General features: G+C 39.6%; 1 protein-coding gene across 1 annotated transcript in view; it reads left to right on the top strand.

Annotated features, from left to right (window-relative positions):
* The window catches only part of LOC113008770 (thyrotropin-releasing hormone-degrading ectoenzyme), a 264030-nt gene that overhangs the window by 43163 nt on the left and 203249 nt on the right, over positions 1–17618 (top strand). The window contains exon 3 of the mRNA XM_026146492.2: positions 1031–1307. Within this exon, the coding sequence (XP_026002277.2) occupies positions 1031–1307 (277 nt within the window). The remainder of the gene's footprint in view (positions 1–1030; positions 1308–17618) is intronic.

Below are 17618 nucleotides of genomic sequence, written 5' to 3'. Positions count from 1 at the left end.
TAAAGACTGCAACTTGAATGCATTGGTCTAGCAATTAATTTTCCCTTCAGATCTTTTTTCTCTTAACTTTGAAAGCAGGTGAAGTCAAAGCAACAACAACCTACTCTGCTTCTTAAGATTACTGGACTTGGAGGACTGCACTCCAACTGTGCAGTCCTCCAAAATGCCAACAGCACTCTTGACTTGATATGTAAACTGAATGTCGGTTGGTTGACAGTTTGGTTTGAACAGGAAAGGAGAAATCAGTGAAGTTTATAAGAAAGAGGAAGAAGCATTGGGAAGAAATCACACCACACAATAGAGGACAGTTTTCCTTGTTTTCAAAATTGCCTTTAATTCATAACAGAAAAAGTCTTTGTGTCTTTGGACATCTCTCTTCTCTGTGGCAGTCTGCAACACCAACAGAAACGACACCAGCAGTGACATAGTTACAACAATGAGACATTGGTCTGTGGATTATGAGGTGAGAGGCCTCAGGAAGCTGTGGTTTGTCAGTCTTGTTATTTTAGCCGTAGTTTTCAACATGTCATATTTTAATTTAAAGGTTGGTAGTTCGAGCCACCACTCATCTTGACTTTATTCCTCTAGTCTGCAAGCCAAAGCATGCTTGGGGAGGATATTGAAACCCACTAAAACAAAAAGATGCATCCCTGAGTTACTGGGACCTGTTAGTCCTGCATGTGCAGAACAAAAGAATTGTATGAATTTGTGTGAGCTTTGTAAAGTGCTTTCCGGTGCTGTATAAAGCACTTCCATTTACTTGTCGATGTTGAGGTGTTTTCTTTCATTTTTACTGGCATTCATAACTGCTGATATCTCATTCTTTATGTTTATTTACCGCTAAACATCAGCTACGTTGCCAGTGACCTGTTAAGGGTTGTATTACCTTCACATTTAGCTCTTTATATGGAACTCATACATGTTTGCCATTTCCCAAATGAAAGTGGTTCACTGGTGAAGTCATCTTCTATAATCTTTACCCAAAATTTTTTTCTGGTAATAATCCTTTTATTCCTTTTTCTTTTCATAGCTACTTGGCAGTAACTCAGTTCAGTCCTATCCACGCCCGGAAGGCCTTCCCCTGCTTTGATGAACCTGTCTACAAGGCCACATTCTCCCTCACCCTCCGCCACGACCCACAGTACACCTCGCTGTCCAACATGCCGGTGGAGAGCAGCTCGCTGTCGGATGAGGACGGCTGGTTGACCAATCACTTTGCCCGGACGCCTCGCATGTCCACGTACTACTTGGCCTGGGCTGTTTGCAACTTCACCTACAGAGAGACGCAGACGGAGAGCGGCGTGACGGTCAGTCCCAACACACAAACACTGACCACTACTGCTGTTGATGCTGTATTAGCCTGTTGAGGAAGTTATATCTCTTCTAGTGATGGCTTATTTTCAGAAAGCATGAGGTTTGTAACACAACTCACAGACTCACAGCTACAGGCGTAAAAAATTAAACAAAGAGAGAAGAAGCACAAACGAGCGCACCTAAAGGTAAACACGTCTAATAAACACAATAAATAGACACCAGACTAAATTCATGGAGGCAAAATAACAATCTCATGATCTAAATTGAATTATCTCTTTTCACAGAGCGTGGGAATTAAGCTTTTGTGGTGCTCTAATTAATTTTTTAAAACATTTCTGCTGTGATCTTGACTTAATGGTCTCATTATGTACCAAATACCAAATGTTGTTGATTCGGTGGCAGCCCCTTTCTTCTTTTCTTCTGTCATTGCTGCTCTGTTTTCTTCTAGGACTAATGTTTGTCTTGAGGCTGAGAGAAAAAACTCTTATGATGAAACCTGTGTGTATAAAACATGAAACACAGCAGTCTGTTCTCTCAACATAATGTCACATTTTAGCCCCCCGTTAATCTCCAGACTAAGTTTCATATCATTGAATCCTAATCTCTGGAGTTAAGACACTAAATATGAGCACAACCGTTTTCTTCAGACAGTAATTGGCATAATGAAGTCCTGATTTGGGAGTACGGGTTTTATATTTCAGTGTACCCAGAGAAAAGGAGGAGGACAGAATATCACTTTTGAATTCAACATAATTAAAGCAGTTTACCAGTGATGTTAGTGCCAATATGTATCATAATCATGCTCATGCAAATAAATAAACTGCTATCTAAATGTGGTTATGAAGATATCTGTGAGACTAGAATGTTTGGTGGTAACCCTATCCTACCTGAGCCTATCATTTGGAAAAAGTCAAAGTGGAAAAGTGGAAATGGCCTGTGGTTCTGTCATTGTGAGGTTTGGTTTATATTCTTTGGTTTTTTTATTTTTATTATTTTGTTGGGAGTTTTATGCTATGAAGACTTTGGGTTTATCAATATTTCATTTCCATGTTTTAATATTTTTTTCTTGCCTCGTCAGTATCCCGTTGTATCATGTTATCAAGTCTTTATTTTTGTTTTGTGATTCCCATTTTGTGTGTTTCTTTTTTACCTTGTGCATTTTCACTGGTTTGACTTTATTTGGTTTTGTCTTAATTAGTTTCAGCTGTGTCTTGTTACCTTGGTATTTCCACTGTTAGCTTGTGTACAGTGATGAACATATCCAGTTTGTCTTTTGTCTGAGCATCTGTTTACCTGCACTCACATAGACCTCACATTCGGATCCTATTCTGAAAAAAAGTGAAAATGTCAGTTAAAACTGGTTTATTCTTTGTTCTCCAGTCACCAAGTCTTGGGATAAAATTTTATTAAACCAAAAAATTCACAGCATTGCGGCTGCTATCATATTCAACAACCAGTACCAACTTAGGCCAAATGTGTCTCTGATGTTTAAACATGTTTAAACATTTTAACTTCCATAAACATGGTGTCATGATCTTGGGTCTTTTGACCCAGCGTTTTAAGTTTTGAGTTTATTTTGTTCATTAGGTTATCTAAGTTCATTTGTTATTAGATTCCCCTTGTGTATCCAACCCCATTAAGTCTCCCTTGTCCTTCATGTGCTTCATGTCTGTGTTTCTTAAGTTGTCATGTTTGCGTTTCATTATGTTTCCCATTTTATTTTGAAAGAGGTCCAGTGTTCCTGCATTTTGTTTTACTCTTCCCCTGTGGCGTTGTTATGTTCATGTTGTGTCTACTGTGCCTTTCTGTTCCATTTTTCAGGTCCCTATGTTCTGTCTCCCCAGTCTGTTAAGTTTACATGTCTTGAGTTCCGTCAGTGTGTTTCCTGTTTTACTTTCACAGTCTGTCCTATGTTAATGTTTCTAGTTTTGCTTCCCTTGTCTCGTCCTGCCTAATTACTCTCAGCTGTGCTCTCCTCCTGTGGCTCATTCCCCCTCGTTATCCCTCAGTGTATTTAAGGCCCATGTTTCTCTTTGTCAGGATTGCGTCCTTCTATCACAATACGGCTGTGTGCAGGCAAGAGTAGGACCCAAACTCGCAGAGACAAAAAGTAAACTCAAAAAACACAGCTTTATTGCTGGTGTGGAGTGGGACACGAAAAACAATACAAAACTAAACTAGGAAAACTAAAGCACAAGGAGCCACAGGGAAAAATCACACAGCTATGAGGGAGGACGCAACCTTGACAAAGAGAAACATGGGCCTTCAATAAACTGAGGGACAACGAGGGGGAAGAGAGCACAGCTGAGAGTAATTAGGCAGGACGAGACAAGGGAAGCAAAACTAGAAACATTAACATAGGACAGACTGTGAAAGTAAAACAGGAAACACACTGACGGAACTCAAGACATGAGTTCCACATGGGAAGAGTAAAACAAAATGCAGGAACACTGGACCTCTTTCAAAATAAAATGGGAAACATAATGAAACGCAAACATGACAACTTAAGAAACACAGACATGAAGCACATGAAGGACAAGGGAGACTTAATGGGGTTGGATACACAAGGGGAATCTAATAACAAATGAACTTAGATAACCTAATGAACAAAATAAACTCAAAACTTAAAACGCTGGGTCAAAAGACCCAGGATCATGACACATGGAGTCGCCTTTATTCATGTTGACCAGCACCAACTCCGTCAATCTGCTTCATGTCATAGACTGAATGTGTAGTCTGGGGTCAAGCTGAAAGTAAATGATTGTGACATTAGCTGGTGCTGTTTGCTTTAAGCTCAATCTCTGCCATTTTTTCATGTGAAACGTATCTAGGACTTGACCAAATGTTGTAGTTTAAAGTATTGTTGCTTTATCTTAGGTCTACATATCATAAAGGTGCCATAAAGTGTGTCCTTTGTGGTCTGCTATATCAGGCGGTGTAACTGGCAGTAAATCTCCATCATTAACAATGACAGCACCTGATGCATTGTCGTCTCCTCTGCCTCATTTTTATTCCAAATTTTTAGTTTGCTTAGAGATTATTGCTCAAACACAAAACGTCTTAGACTGAAGACACAGGAGCTGTGAACCAACAGATATGCAAGTATGTAGTATGCAAACAGTTTTTGGCTTTTTTTTTAGATGCTATTGACATTATTGTAACCATAATTATTCACACATGGAGTGGGTTATAGTTAGCAATATATTCAATTCAATTCAATTTTATTTATATAGCGCCAAATCACAACAGAAGTCGCCTCACTTTTGATATCCTTATCAAAATTTGTGGAATTTAAAGATTAGGACATTTCTATATAATGACAATCGCTCGATTCATTTAAAAAAAACAACCAAAACACTCCATCAGTGCTTTAACACACAAAGGTCAAGTACTTTTCAAACGTACATAATGAAAACCTGCAGTGAGTTAGAGTACTGCTGCAGCTGATCTGGCCTCCACAGTCACTCAGTCTTAATCCAGATGTCATGGTTTGGGACGAGTTGGATGGCAAAGTGAAGGAAAAGCAGCCAACAAGCAGGGGCGATTCCAGGTTTGTTTACTTTTTAAACGGTGGCTTACAGGGGATCAAGAACCAGTCACGGCTGGCCTGTGGGAAATCAGAAAAATTCAATCAGAAATAAAGACAGCATTGAAAATTGGCTTAAGGAACGCTGCACTCTCCTCTGTCCCGCTACAGGTAACATGGCAGCAGAGCATAACAGCGGAAGAGGCATTTAGATCCTGTACTGAAGAAAAGCAGCAATACTCAATGTTATTATTGCATCAGTCGTTGATTCATGAATGAGTAAGCTGCTTCTGTTTCAAAGCTGGAGCTTGTTTTATTACTTTTTGTACTAATCCCGGTTATCTCAATATATATTATATCCCAAAATGTTAGATTTGTATCAAATATTATTATTTTAAATTATTTGCAATACCAGTTATTGAACATGTCAAGCATGTCTAAGGAGTACAAAGTATAAGATTAGCATTAGTACTACTAATTTAAAATAGTGAATTGTCATATTAACCTTGGCCAGATTTATATAAGAATTAGTAATAACTTTGTCACAGGTTTTTCAACTTTTAGCTGAGTGTGATGTCATAGAAAGAATAATTCTTATGTGGACATCTCTGGTGTGCTTCATTGACCTGCGATTCAAATCTTCTGTTTACAGAGGAGCAGGCAATCAGGAGAAAGTTGTGGTGGATTATTTTGAAATATGACTCATTCCAAGCTACCCTAACTCCACGGTGATTAAATGTAACTGTACTACAGTGCAGCACTTGAGTAAATGCAGTAGTTACTTTCAAGCATTCTTGCTTTCCATGTTGTCATCCAGTAGCATTGGGTTGACAGGCTGACAATACTGCAGCCCAGTAGCTTTGGGAGGACCCCAGGGGGCAATTATACTTGAAGGGGGGAGGTTCCACTGCTTTAGACACTCCTCTGCCAAGAGCTCAGCATGTGTTGGAGTCTCTTCAAGACTGTTGGAGAAACTCCAGGAGAGAATCTCATGGAGCTGGCTGAGAGACTGAGGAGTGTGCAGAGCTTTTCTAAACCAAATAAGAAACCTACAATTTGAAACAAATTTCCAGTTGTTAACATGTTTGTCCTTTGAAGACATTTCCATATTTTATTCACTTCAGTATTGATCCACAATGCAGAAGAAAAACTCTTCAGCAGGTCTGTCAGGACTTTACATGACTGGTAGTGTATGTAAATTTATTTGTAAAAACTAATAGTAATCATCTATAAATAAATGTATAATAGCAAAAAGACCTAGTTTTGTTGCTGTGCCTTGCTCTGCTGATGTTGCTGTGATGCGTTTTCATCTCTACACTGTAAAAAAAAAAAAAAAAATCCTAAAATAACAGTAATATTCCGGCAGCTGGGGCACCAAAATAATACCATAAAATAACAAAAAATAACTTTCTTATGAAAATACAGTTATTTTCAGTAATGACAATACAGTTTGTTGCCCTAATTTTACATGGGATTTTGCCTTTTTTAGGTGCTTTTAAACATTAAATTAGGAACATTTTAATGTGATTAAACAATGAAATTACCTATAAACAAGGTCAAAAAATACGGCAATATGAATAACAATACTTAATGTACAGAAATATACAGTTAACAGTTGGTTTAAATAATAATGGATTGCATTCATATAGGGCTTTTTGAGACCCTCAAAGTGCTTTACAATTCCACTTTATAATTCCCCTCTGGCCATCACCAGTAGGTGGTAGGTGAAGTGTCTTGCCCAAAGACACAACGACAGAGAGTGTCCGAGCCGGGGCTCGAACCAACAACCTTCTGATTACAAGTCGAACTGCCAACTCTTGAGCCACAATGGCCCTAAATAACAATAATAATAATAATAATAATAACTAGAAAGCGAAAATTTCAGAAGAAATTTTAAGTGTGCCTATGCCGCTGCTAATCAGTGTAGTTTGCCATTCATACGGCTACAGAGAGCAAAACTCAGCAGAGCAGCCATTCTCCACCATGATCTATGGTAAAACCAAACACCGCTCGTGCCTCACAGATGACAGCTTACAGTTTTGTGTAAAGATGAGGTGACTTCGTACAGCCCGTGGTACAAAGTCCCATTGTACCACGGCAGACCCAACAATGTTTGCATGAACACGCTTTGTAGCATTACTTTATTGACCACTTTTCACACATGGTTGCTGTACCCACACAGCCGGCTGTAGCTTTTCATCTCACAGCCCAACACACACCAAAAAAAAAAAAACAGCCGAGAGAGCACAGACTTTACGCCTGAGAGGCGTGATTGCAGATGCCGCTCAGGTGGGTCCACCTCCCCTGCAGCAGCACTGCAGACCACGGCCGCCACACACATCAAACATGTAAAATAAATATTTGTGCACTTTTGCATTCACTTTTTGTTTTTTGTTATTTTTACACAGTGTTCTGAATGATTAACAATGGTCTACAGCCAATCTTGTGTATTAGTATACAAACTTTGGTTGTAAGATTCAGATAACTATTTAATAAAAGCTAAATATTTTATATGAGAGCAAGAAAGAAAAGTATATCTTTGTGTCCCCCTTTCCCTGTTAATGCCCTACATGGACCCCTGGCTAAAGCTTTGCTAGACCCGCCCCTGCACAGTTACCAGCTGTCAGCTACACAAAAAAAGGAGCTTGGTGTTATTTGTCTCTCAGAAACAGTTGATAACTTTCCTTCAACTCATTCATGTCACCTAAAAGGTAAACCTGTTTCTCCATCACCAGTTCAGCTCTGATGATTCAGTAAGGACATCTCCTGGTTTCGACCAGCCCTTTTTACAGCTGTGGCTCCAGCAAACATCAGCTGATACTAGAAATTAAAATCAAATGAATTCTAACAACAGCTTATCAAGCTTAAATGTGCTGCTGTTGTTTAGCGCAATAAACAAACGAGAGAAAAGCCGATCATTGGTCAGTTTCGTGATTGAAGTTTCAACAGGCGAGAGAATGACAGGGGAGGCTGTCATAAAGTTCAACATCAGTAACTTAGTGCAAACACAGCTGTATAGAAACTCCGTTGTGCTAGCTAGCAGTAAGTGATTGTAAAAAGTCAGCACAACGAAAATAAACTACACCTAAACTCGGTTTATATGTGACCCAAATAGAGTGCAGTTCATAAGTTCTTACCTGAAATTCAGTTAACCTGACGCTCCGACCGGCAGCCGCTTGCTTCTCCTGCCTTCGGTTTCCCTTATCCACGATTGAGCTCCGCGTTAGCCACCACCGGTCTATCGGCGGCCGCCTCGCATGTGTCTTTCCCCGCATGCCCTTTCTGTCATACACCAGTGGCTAGCTGCCCTCTGTTGTAGCTCCGCATTAGCCACCACCAAGCAACTCAGTTAATTTTTCCACATTGACCAGCATCTGGACAACCACCTTTCACTGTTTATACCATTACTAAAATGAATAAATGAATCATTGGCCCATATAAACGGAGACACAGGCTATTTGTGAGCGATCGGGGGGTGAAACGAGTGTAAGCTGCCTCACTGAAAGCCAAGCCCGGGTGCTTTCGAGCGAAGCGGCGCTAGCCGTGCTAGCTAGCTAGCAGGCTAGTAGCAACATAGAGAGAACTGTTGCTAATATGGGAAGTCTTGATAAAACGAGCAGATATTTGAAGTTTAGACAGCTACATTCTCGCCTGAAAATATCTTAAAAGTTTATTTTGTGACCTAGAAACACGAATAAGAGGAATATAAAAACGAAGTGGCAGCTGCCATTGTTTCACTCGGTAGAGGCGTGCTATGAATTGTGGGATATGGAGTTTTCCACCAAGCATACACCCGTTCGCGCAACCTTAATACTTCCAATGGCTCCTGAAAGCAGCGAGGCTGTGCGCGCCGTTGATATTCTCGTCACTACGGTAACGCAAATATGGGTAGACAGGCCGTACTACTCCCGGCATACCACTAGAGAGAGCCAACACACCACAAATGAAGTCTGTTTCTATGGGGCCAAAAGTTGAATCTTTCTCATGGGCCTAGAAATGGGCCAAAATTTGCACTAAAATCTAAATATATAAAAAACTATAAAAGTCATAAACACCAAAAGTCATAGCATACTAGTCCAGACCCAGCCGCACAAAATGATATAATATATGTAACAATTGTCTCAAAACTGTGCGGCACATAAGCGCGGGAAAATTTTCACAAAAATATTAATATTAAAAAACTATAAAAGTCATAAACACCAAAAATCATAACACACCATTCCAGATCCAGTCGCACAAAATGATATAACATATGTGAACCTTGTCTCAAAACTGTAGGGCGAGTTACGCTGCAAATTTTCAGGCAGAAACTGAATAATAATAATAATATGAAGAATAATAAATCCGAGAAATAGTAATAAGTGTGCCTCTTGGCATAGGCACACTTAATTATTTGATGTAAAAAAAGTTTATAAGAATCATTTTATTTATTTTTCCATAGCATCCATCCATCCATCCATCCTCATCCGCTTTATCTGAGACCGGGTTGCGGGGGCAGCAGTCTAAGCAAAGAGGCCCAGACCTCCCTCTCCGCAGCCACCTCCTCCAGCTTATCCGGGGGAACACCAAGACGTTCCCAGGCCAGCCGAGAGATATAATCTCTCCAGCGTGTCCTGGCTCTGCCCCGGGGCCTCCTCCCGGTGGGACATGCCTGAAACACCTCACCCAGGAGGCGCCCAGGGGGCATCCTTGTCAGATGCCCGAACCACCTCAGCTGGCTCCTTTCGATGTGGAGCAGCAGTGGCTCTACTCTGAGCCCCTCCCGGATGGCTGAACTTCTCACCCTATCTATAAGGGAGAGGCCAGCCACCCTTCAGAGGAAGCTCATTTCTGCCGCTTGTATCCGCGATCTCGTTCTTTCGGTCACTACCCACAGCTCGTGGCCATAGGTGAGGGTAGGGACGTAGATCGACCGGTAAATTGAGAGCTTCGCTTTTACTGGTTCCATAGCATTACATTTGAATTTAACAGTTCAATCTTTCAAATAACAGACAAATATTTGTGAAATTATGATACATTTGTGAATGTATTTTAACAATCTAAATATGCATATGTACAGACAAATACATTTAAAAAACAAGAAAATTATGTTTTATTACATTTACAGTGATTTTACGTTAATTTACATTTGAAATGTAAAATCACAGTCTATTTATGTAACTTTAATGATGTTCTAGAAGAACAGTACAAAACTGTAAAATACACAGTAAAATACTTTTATATTACATTTTTTTTACAGTGTAGAGCCACAGTGCTAATAGCTAGAGTACTTCTTTCAGCAACAAAATACACAAGCTCCTTCTTAACTTGATATAATGAGGCAATAATATCATCATGGTTGACATTAACAGACTTTGTCATGTTGATAAAATGATACTGTAAATATGCTGTCGCAAGACAACAATGCTTAATATCTCAAGCTAATGCTGTGGTTAAATCGCTGTATCAGGACTGCTGAGTTAAAATCATTTACTCTAAAGTCTAAATATAGAGACAACAGTTTAATATCCGAATATGATGTAATTAAGTCGGATTGAAACATTTATCTGGGGATGACATGGTAATTAAGATGTGAACTTCAGATACCATTTTGGTGTCTTGAGATAACAGATAATTAGCTTGCTTCTTTACAGGTCGACATGGTTTTATTACATTCTTATTCCTCATTGGAGTTGTGTCAATTTAGCTCAATGTGTTAGAAGGCCAGTGGACCAAATCTGAGACACACGTGAACAATCTGTGACTGCCACATGTGGGTACATGGACTCCCTGAGCTTCTCCAACATCAATCCCACCTTCCTGCAATGTCGATTTTCAACAAAAGGCAAATATTTGTGCAGGAAATCATAGAGCGTAATGTTTTGTAGTCCTCTTATTTGTGAACTATGTTGCCATTAGAAAACTCATTTAAGGCTTCAACGCAACGTAATTTATTATTCATGTGTGGCTCATACAGATTATTACTTTTTTTTGTTTTACCTGAAAATATATTAGAACCATGTACAGTACTGTGCAAAAGTCACCCTTCATGTAACATGTGTAAACATATGTGGAAAGGCAAAAGAGAGCCAAAATTGGGTATACCCACCTTCATTCTTCAGCACAGCCTGAACTCTCTTAGGCAGACTTCTTTAAAATTTCTTTAAGTAGTCTTCGGGAATATTTCTCCAGGATTCTTAAAGGACATTCAAAGCTCATCTGTTTTTTCATCATTTTGCTCTACTGCCTGTCAAGATGATCACACACTGCTTCAGTAATGTTAAAGTCCATGCTCTGGGGAGGCCAATCCATGACTGATAGTGTTACATTTGTGACTTTTCCACTAGCACCTACTTGGGTTGACTCCACTCAACCACCTCAATGTATGGAACATAAATAACACAACAATGTATACCTGCTGCCAAAACAATGGTACGTGGCAGCACCTCATTATTGAACCACAGTGTTGGTTTCTGTGCAGCGATTTCTCTCTTTGCCAGGATTCAGTTTGGATTTTTCTGAAGGTGTCATTCTCCTGACTCATCGAGTGATCCCCACTGACTGTCCAGTTGGTGGCATGCAGTCTGTTGATGTCACATTTTTGTCTCAGATTGTTTGGAGCCCCCGGGCGAGTAGGTACTAAAAAAGTACCTGGTACCAGATACTACAGCCTAGTAATCCCTAAAAACTGAGTCAAGTCGAGTTGAGCTGAGGACCTGCTAGGGGAGAAGGGTTAATTGCATGTTCTTATATCAGGCATTGTCAGTGTGTTTGGGATCATTTTCATGTTGTATTGCATGGTGGATCAAAATCTGACTGTGCATCTCTACATTTACGATTCAATCCACATCCAAGTAAGCTAAACACATTCCAAGGTGTGCTTTAAAAAAATCATCCTGAGTTATAAAAACTCGAGATTTGAGCCAGTGTCGGAACCAAGAACAAGACCAGTGACTGTAGCCAAATGTTGTGGCTGAGTCCACCCACAGGTCTGTGTCTCCAGCTACTTTTGCAGTTTGGTTTCTGGGCTTTAGTGTTTATCATGTCTATCCTGTTTCTGCTTTGAAAGTCAAATCTGGATTTGCCTGTTATCCCATCATCCTTTAACAGCCATAACATTTAAAACAGAAATATGCACATGTCCATGTTCTTATGCAAGGACAAATACATGCACGACCTTGTTTCTCATCCTCCTTCTTTTTCCTCTCCTCCAATCATCACTCTATCAGTGTAATTACAGCTCATCCATCTCGTCTGCCAGAAACTCAAGGACAGCACTCCAACTCTCTCTCTCTCTCTCTCTCTTACACACACACACACACACACACACACACACACACACACACACACACACACACACACACACACACACACACACACACACACACACACACACACACACACACACACACTCTCTCTCTCTCCCTCATACGGACACACATACACACGCTCCGCCTGTGTCATCTTGTTACTGCAAGAGAATTTTGGTGAAATGCTGTTTTAATGACAAATCCTATCTGGGTCATTTATAACCATCACCAGCCTCCAACACTGTGTGTGTATAAGAGTGTGTTTTGTGTGTAGAGTGATGTTAGGGAGAATCAGTCAGGCTTGTCTTAGTCTTTGTAATGAATAAATTTATCTTTATTTTTGTACTTTCCTTTTTTGCTCACCAAAAGCACTAAATATAGATCCATTATTTCATATTCATCAGAAGCAGATAAAGGAAAACAAAGGCTGTGCACGTATCCCATGCATTTCTTGGAGTTACCTTCAGGAGGTCTTTATCGTAGCAAATGTTCATGATGTGGCCCTGCTGGCTGAGCTCCTGGAGTTTGTTGCAATGAATGCTAGATATGATAAATGAGAAGACTCCGCCTCCAGGCACCCTCAGTCTAATGGAACAAGAGCAAGTGGACCCTCACCAACAATCACAGTAATCGTTCAGAAGTAGAGCCTTTGGCTAGGGGTGTACCTAATGAAAGCCCTTTCACCAACCCCTAAAATTGTACGGGAGGCCAAACTGTTCCAAAACTCCACTCATCCAGGTGGAGGGATTGTGCAGTCCAGTCAGCAGTGCACAGCTATGCAAATCAAAAATAACTAGGCTTTTACTTTCAAGGATTTAGTATTTCTTATTGTTATTTTCACTATTGCATTAAATGACAGTGATAATACATTATAACACTATTTCTACAAAAACAAACAAATATAAAAAGCTTAACCTGTAACTTAACACCATCATATTTAATAAAAATGAACAGTGTGCACAGTTCTTATATGCAGCAACCCGACCCTCCATGCATTGCTTTGGCTGCCAAAAATTTTGATTACCAACCTCCGGAGTCTGCCCCAACATTTTATTTATCAACTATTAGTAGAAATTATATGCAAGAGAAGAAGGTCTGAACCCCTCTTTTCTGGGGAAAAATATTATTTTGAATTAATAATTACCATAACATCTAAAATGTGAAATTGTGATTATGTGAGACATCGTTCAAAAGTCCATAAGGCAAAAGTAAACAGAACGCAGTGAAACAGGGAACACACAAGGACAGGACAACAGACATGCTGACAAAGGTCGGATGGAAACTGGGACTATGTACACACACAGACACATTGATGGTAATGAAGTGAAGAGGAAACAGGTGGTGAATGAGGAACACCTGAAACTAATTAAGCTAAATGATACAAAGGAAGTAATATCAAATGAATAACACAGGAGCCTGGGATTTACAAAAATAAAACAGGAAGTAACTACACTGGAAAACATCTAAGAGAGAACACAAAGGAGGATAGACAAATAGATACCAGAGCGAACTGAAAACAGAATGGTGACTCTAATCATTCTACTCTGAAATCAATAATAGAAATAACAGCCTACAATAGTAATCAAGACTAAAGATCAAGGTTAAGAATGAAAAGCAAACTAAAAACTCTAAAAAGCAAAAGACTCAAAAGCCACAGATCACACTAGAACGCAACATATTTACCGGAGTAACCAGAGTCCAGTTTGTTAGCTACAGTATTTTCCCCAACCACTTAGTCAATTCAATTCAATTCAATTTTATTTATATAGCGCCAAATCACAACAAAAGTCGCCTCAAGGCACTTCATAGATACAGAGAAAAACCCAACAATCATATGACCCCCTATGAGCAAGCACTTTGGCGACAGTGGGAAGGAAAAACTCCCGTTTAACAGGAAGAAACCTCCGGCAGAACCAGGCTCAGGGAGCGGCGGCCATCTGCTGCGACCGGTTGGGGTGAGAGAAGGAAGACAGGATAAAAGACATGCTGTGGAAGAGAGATAGAGGTTAAAAGTTGTGTGCTTCAGTGCGGCTGTCATATCATGGGGCAATCATGTCTCGTTAGAACATACTCAGCTTTCCACTAAAGGCCTGTACATGCTTTCTGTAACAATGAAGTATTGGAGCAATCAGGGTAAACTGGATGTGTGTGATGTTTTGTTTGTGTATTTTGGAGTGATAAATGTTTGGTTGAGAGTGGAATGCTAAGTTATTAGCCAAGGCTAGCAAGCTCAGTTAGGGTCTGTAGACTCTGTGCAGCCAAAATAGATTATCTGCACTCTGTCAAAAAACTTTATTAAAAAACAACTGAGAGATGATTGAAGGAAATTTGATTGTAGCTGATTTAAAGGATTGGGAAGTTTTTACTTGTTTAAAGCTTAATTTAAATCAAGTTCTCCCAATTGTCTTGGGAATCACTGCCAACAGAATATTATTTACTTTGCCAATTGCATTCATCCTTTTTATTCTCTCGTACATCCTTGTAAATAAAACGGCTCAGGATTCAGCAGATTTGCTGCTTTCGGTTCAATCACATCAATGTTTATGGACATATTTTTATTTAATTCTTCTGTACTTTGTTTTTTTAATGTCAGCATGACTTTAAAGTTGATACAAAGAGACTCGTTCTTTTTTTATTTGTTTCCCTTGTGTCTCTCAGCCATAGATGGAAAGTCTGTTGATTTTAGGCTAACAGTTGTGGAGCCGTTACTGCCTAAAATTTTGGGCGCTTAACAGGTGGAAATTTAAAACATAGCCTCAGGCTTCAGTGGTTAAAGCACGAAAGGTGAGGGAGATGAACAGAGCAACTCTATGCTGCTGCTATGCTGCCATCCCAGTGGACATGACAGTGCTGTTGGAGATATGGTGGACCTGAGACTCAAATGATGCTTGTGACATGGTGGGTTAAATAATACAACACCATACAATGCATGCAACTTTGTTAATCTCACCAGGGACTTTTTGTTTGGAGCAGCTGGTTGTTGCACAAATCACAGTAGCACAAACAAACACATAACTGCAACATTAGAGACAGGTGGGAGTGTTTCGGCTTCAGTGTCAGCTTTTCTTTTCTTTTCTCTTCTCTTCTTTTCTTTTCTCTTCTCTTCTCTTCTCTTCTCTTCTTTTCTTTTCTTTTCTTTTCTTTAACCATATTTCAGGCAGAATTAGTTTGGATCTGGAGTTGTGTGTCAACATACTCATTCCTCTGATTCTCGCATTGGCTTCCAAATATATAAAAGTCAGGTTTTACCTGTCAGGGAATCTGTGGATCTTTCATTATGGCAAAATACATAACCAAAATGAATCCATATTGATATCTAGGTATCGATCACAACTGATCAGTAAGTCGGTGTATCCTTGAAGGGAATACAAACTGCTCTGTCCTAGGATACTGATGGTGCAGGTCCTGTGCCCACCAGTCTCTTAGTGTGGACTTAATCTCTTTGTCTCTAAGTCCTCGATGCCAAGAATAAAAAAGAAACTAAGGTGCACTGGATTTATAACGTTAGACTGTGGAAATCAGTGCACAACAAAAATTATTTTACATTAAGTTTTTTGTTTTCTTCATAATCATAATTTAAAATACGATCCTATTTACGACTCAGCCTGAATGGTATTACGACATGTCCTGTGTGCATGTGGTGTGACATCAGCTGCACTCCTGTGTGATCCTACACACAGAATACAATCTGAATATGAATGCATATGTGAGGATGTTCTTCCACCCATAGAGACTTTTTTTTTTTTGGTTGGGTGAGATACATTTACTACATCTTTGTAAAATGTAGGGTTAGGGTTAGGTGATTTTGGAACTGATCTCTTCCTCAACAGTCATGTGGTACAGTCTCATTGACGCACACACACTTGCAAATGACATCTGCAGCTCAATGAGAATCAAATTCCAATTATACCAAACAAAAAATTAAATTATACAATAAGAATCAGTGAAAACCTGTTGTACATCAGTGGAAAGAAGGAACAATTAGGCAGTTAATTATGATTCAATGATGGGAATAATGGCACACAAGCTCTGGTCAGGAAACTGTGAAGAAGAAAATGGGCTCAGCAGTCGTGATGATGAAATACCTTCATTTTCCCCATGTTTAAATATTGAATGTTTTTTCTTTCCTTGAATGTATGCACGCTGTTACACCAAGATAATTCGCGAAGACTCCATCACATCAGCTGCCAAAATCATCCCGAACACTGTGAAAGGACAGATTTCAGATTAAGAGTGAGATTGTCTTGCTTGAATGATACGTTTAAAAAAAAAACAGGATGTGGTTCTATTTACAGACAATGAATGTGCTGGGCATGAAATACATCCAGGAAGCAGCACATGCATATTTTTATATTTACAAACAGTTGCTGTCTATGCTCTCTATGTCTGTGTTACAGCATCGCTCTCATATTAAAACCCTTGTTTGAGCCTGAAGGCAGTGGAGAGGCTGCTGTCTGTTTGCAGAGCAGCTTCCTCTGACAGAAACATTAATCCTCGGATCCCTCCATCCTCCTCCTCTAAAACCTCCAAAAGGAACAGCTTTATATGACAAAAACATCCCTCTGTCCCCTTCATAAGTGATAAAACAGCTTCATCTGACAGAGACATTCATTCTTCCTACCTCCTCAAAACTGCAGAAAGAAAAAGAAGGCATCTGTTGGAGCGCTGGACTGAGAGAAAGAATTGTTATTCTGTGTATGAATGATGCAATTCCAAGTGCTACATCATAAAATGCAGACAGGAGCAGAACAGAGCTCAAATCTTCAAGTGAACTGTTCTGTTTAAGCTTCCAGTCTTGCAGCAGCAGTAAGAACCTGTTAATGACCGTTAATTGACCGATGAGGATAAACCAAATGTTTCCTGAGGCGGTGTTACTCTAAGAATGCTTCAAGATCACTTTCCACTTTTTATTGAAGAACTTGAGTAAAATAATGAATATGTCATGTAAGTGACACCGTCAGGACACCACAAATTTTAGTGTATTAAATTTGTGGTGTCCTGCAGTTCAGATTCATACAATGCCTTGATCTTTTTATTATTTTATGATAAGTATCCCTTTTTTTCTTTAAAGTGGAACCACATGGACATTAAAAAAATGTAATAAGAATTACTGTAGCAACTATTCCAGATTTTAGTTGTGCCCAAGGAGTTGCCGGAGTGACCAAACTATTTGGCCTCTAGTGATTTGTCACAAAAAAGTATATTGATACTTCAGTTTTTGTGCCACCAAATATAAATGCTGAGCTCGTGCTGGCCAGCCCGATAAAAATTGGCTCCACCACTGGTCAATTAGCAATCCTACCTTGGCAGAGTGTTCCTCTGTGGCTGTCCAGGTCCTAATCTCTTACTAAGCAATTGTTCATTATAGAGGAACTGTACAATAACATTTCTTTTTAGCCCCTAATCACATTATTGTTTGGCAAATGGAGGTCTTATTTCATAGACCAACTGTGGTAGCAGCTGCTGTGCCAGGTACAAAGACACTGCCT

The sequence above is a fragment of the Astatotilapia calliptera genome, chromosome 17 (assembly GCF_964374335.1).
Source record: "Astatotilapia calliptera chromosome 17, fAstCal68.1, whole genome shotgun sequence".
NCBI lineage: Eukaryota > Metazoa > Chordata > Actinopteri > Cichliformes > Cichlidae > Astatotilapia > Astatotilapia calliptera.
Note: the sequence above shows the minus strand (reverse complement) of the source record. Positions and strands in the feature narration are given on the sequence as shown.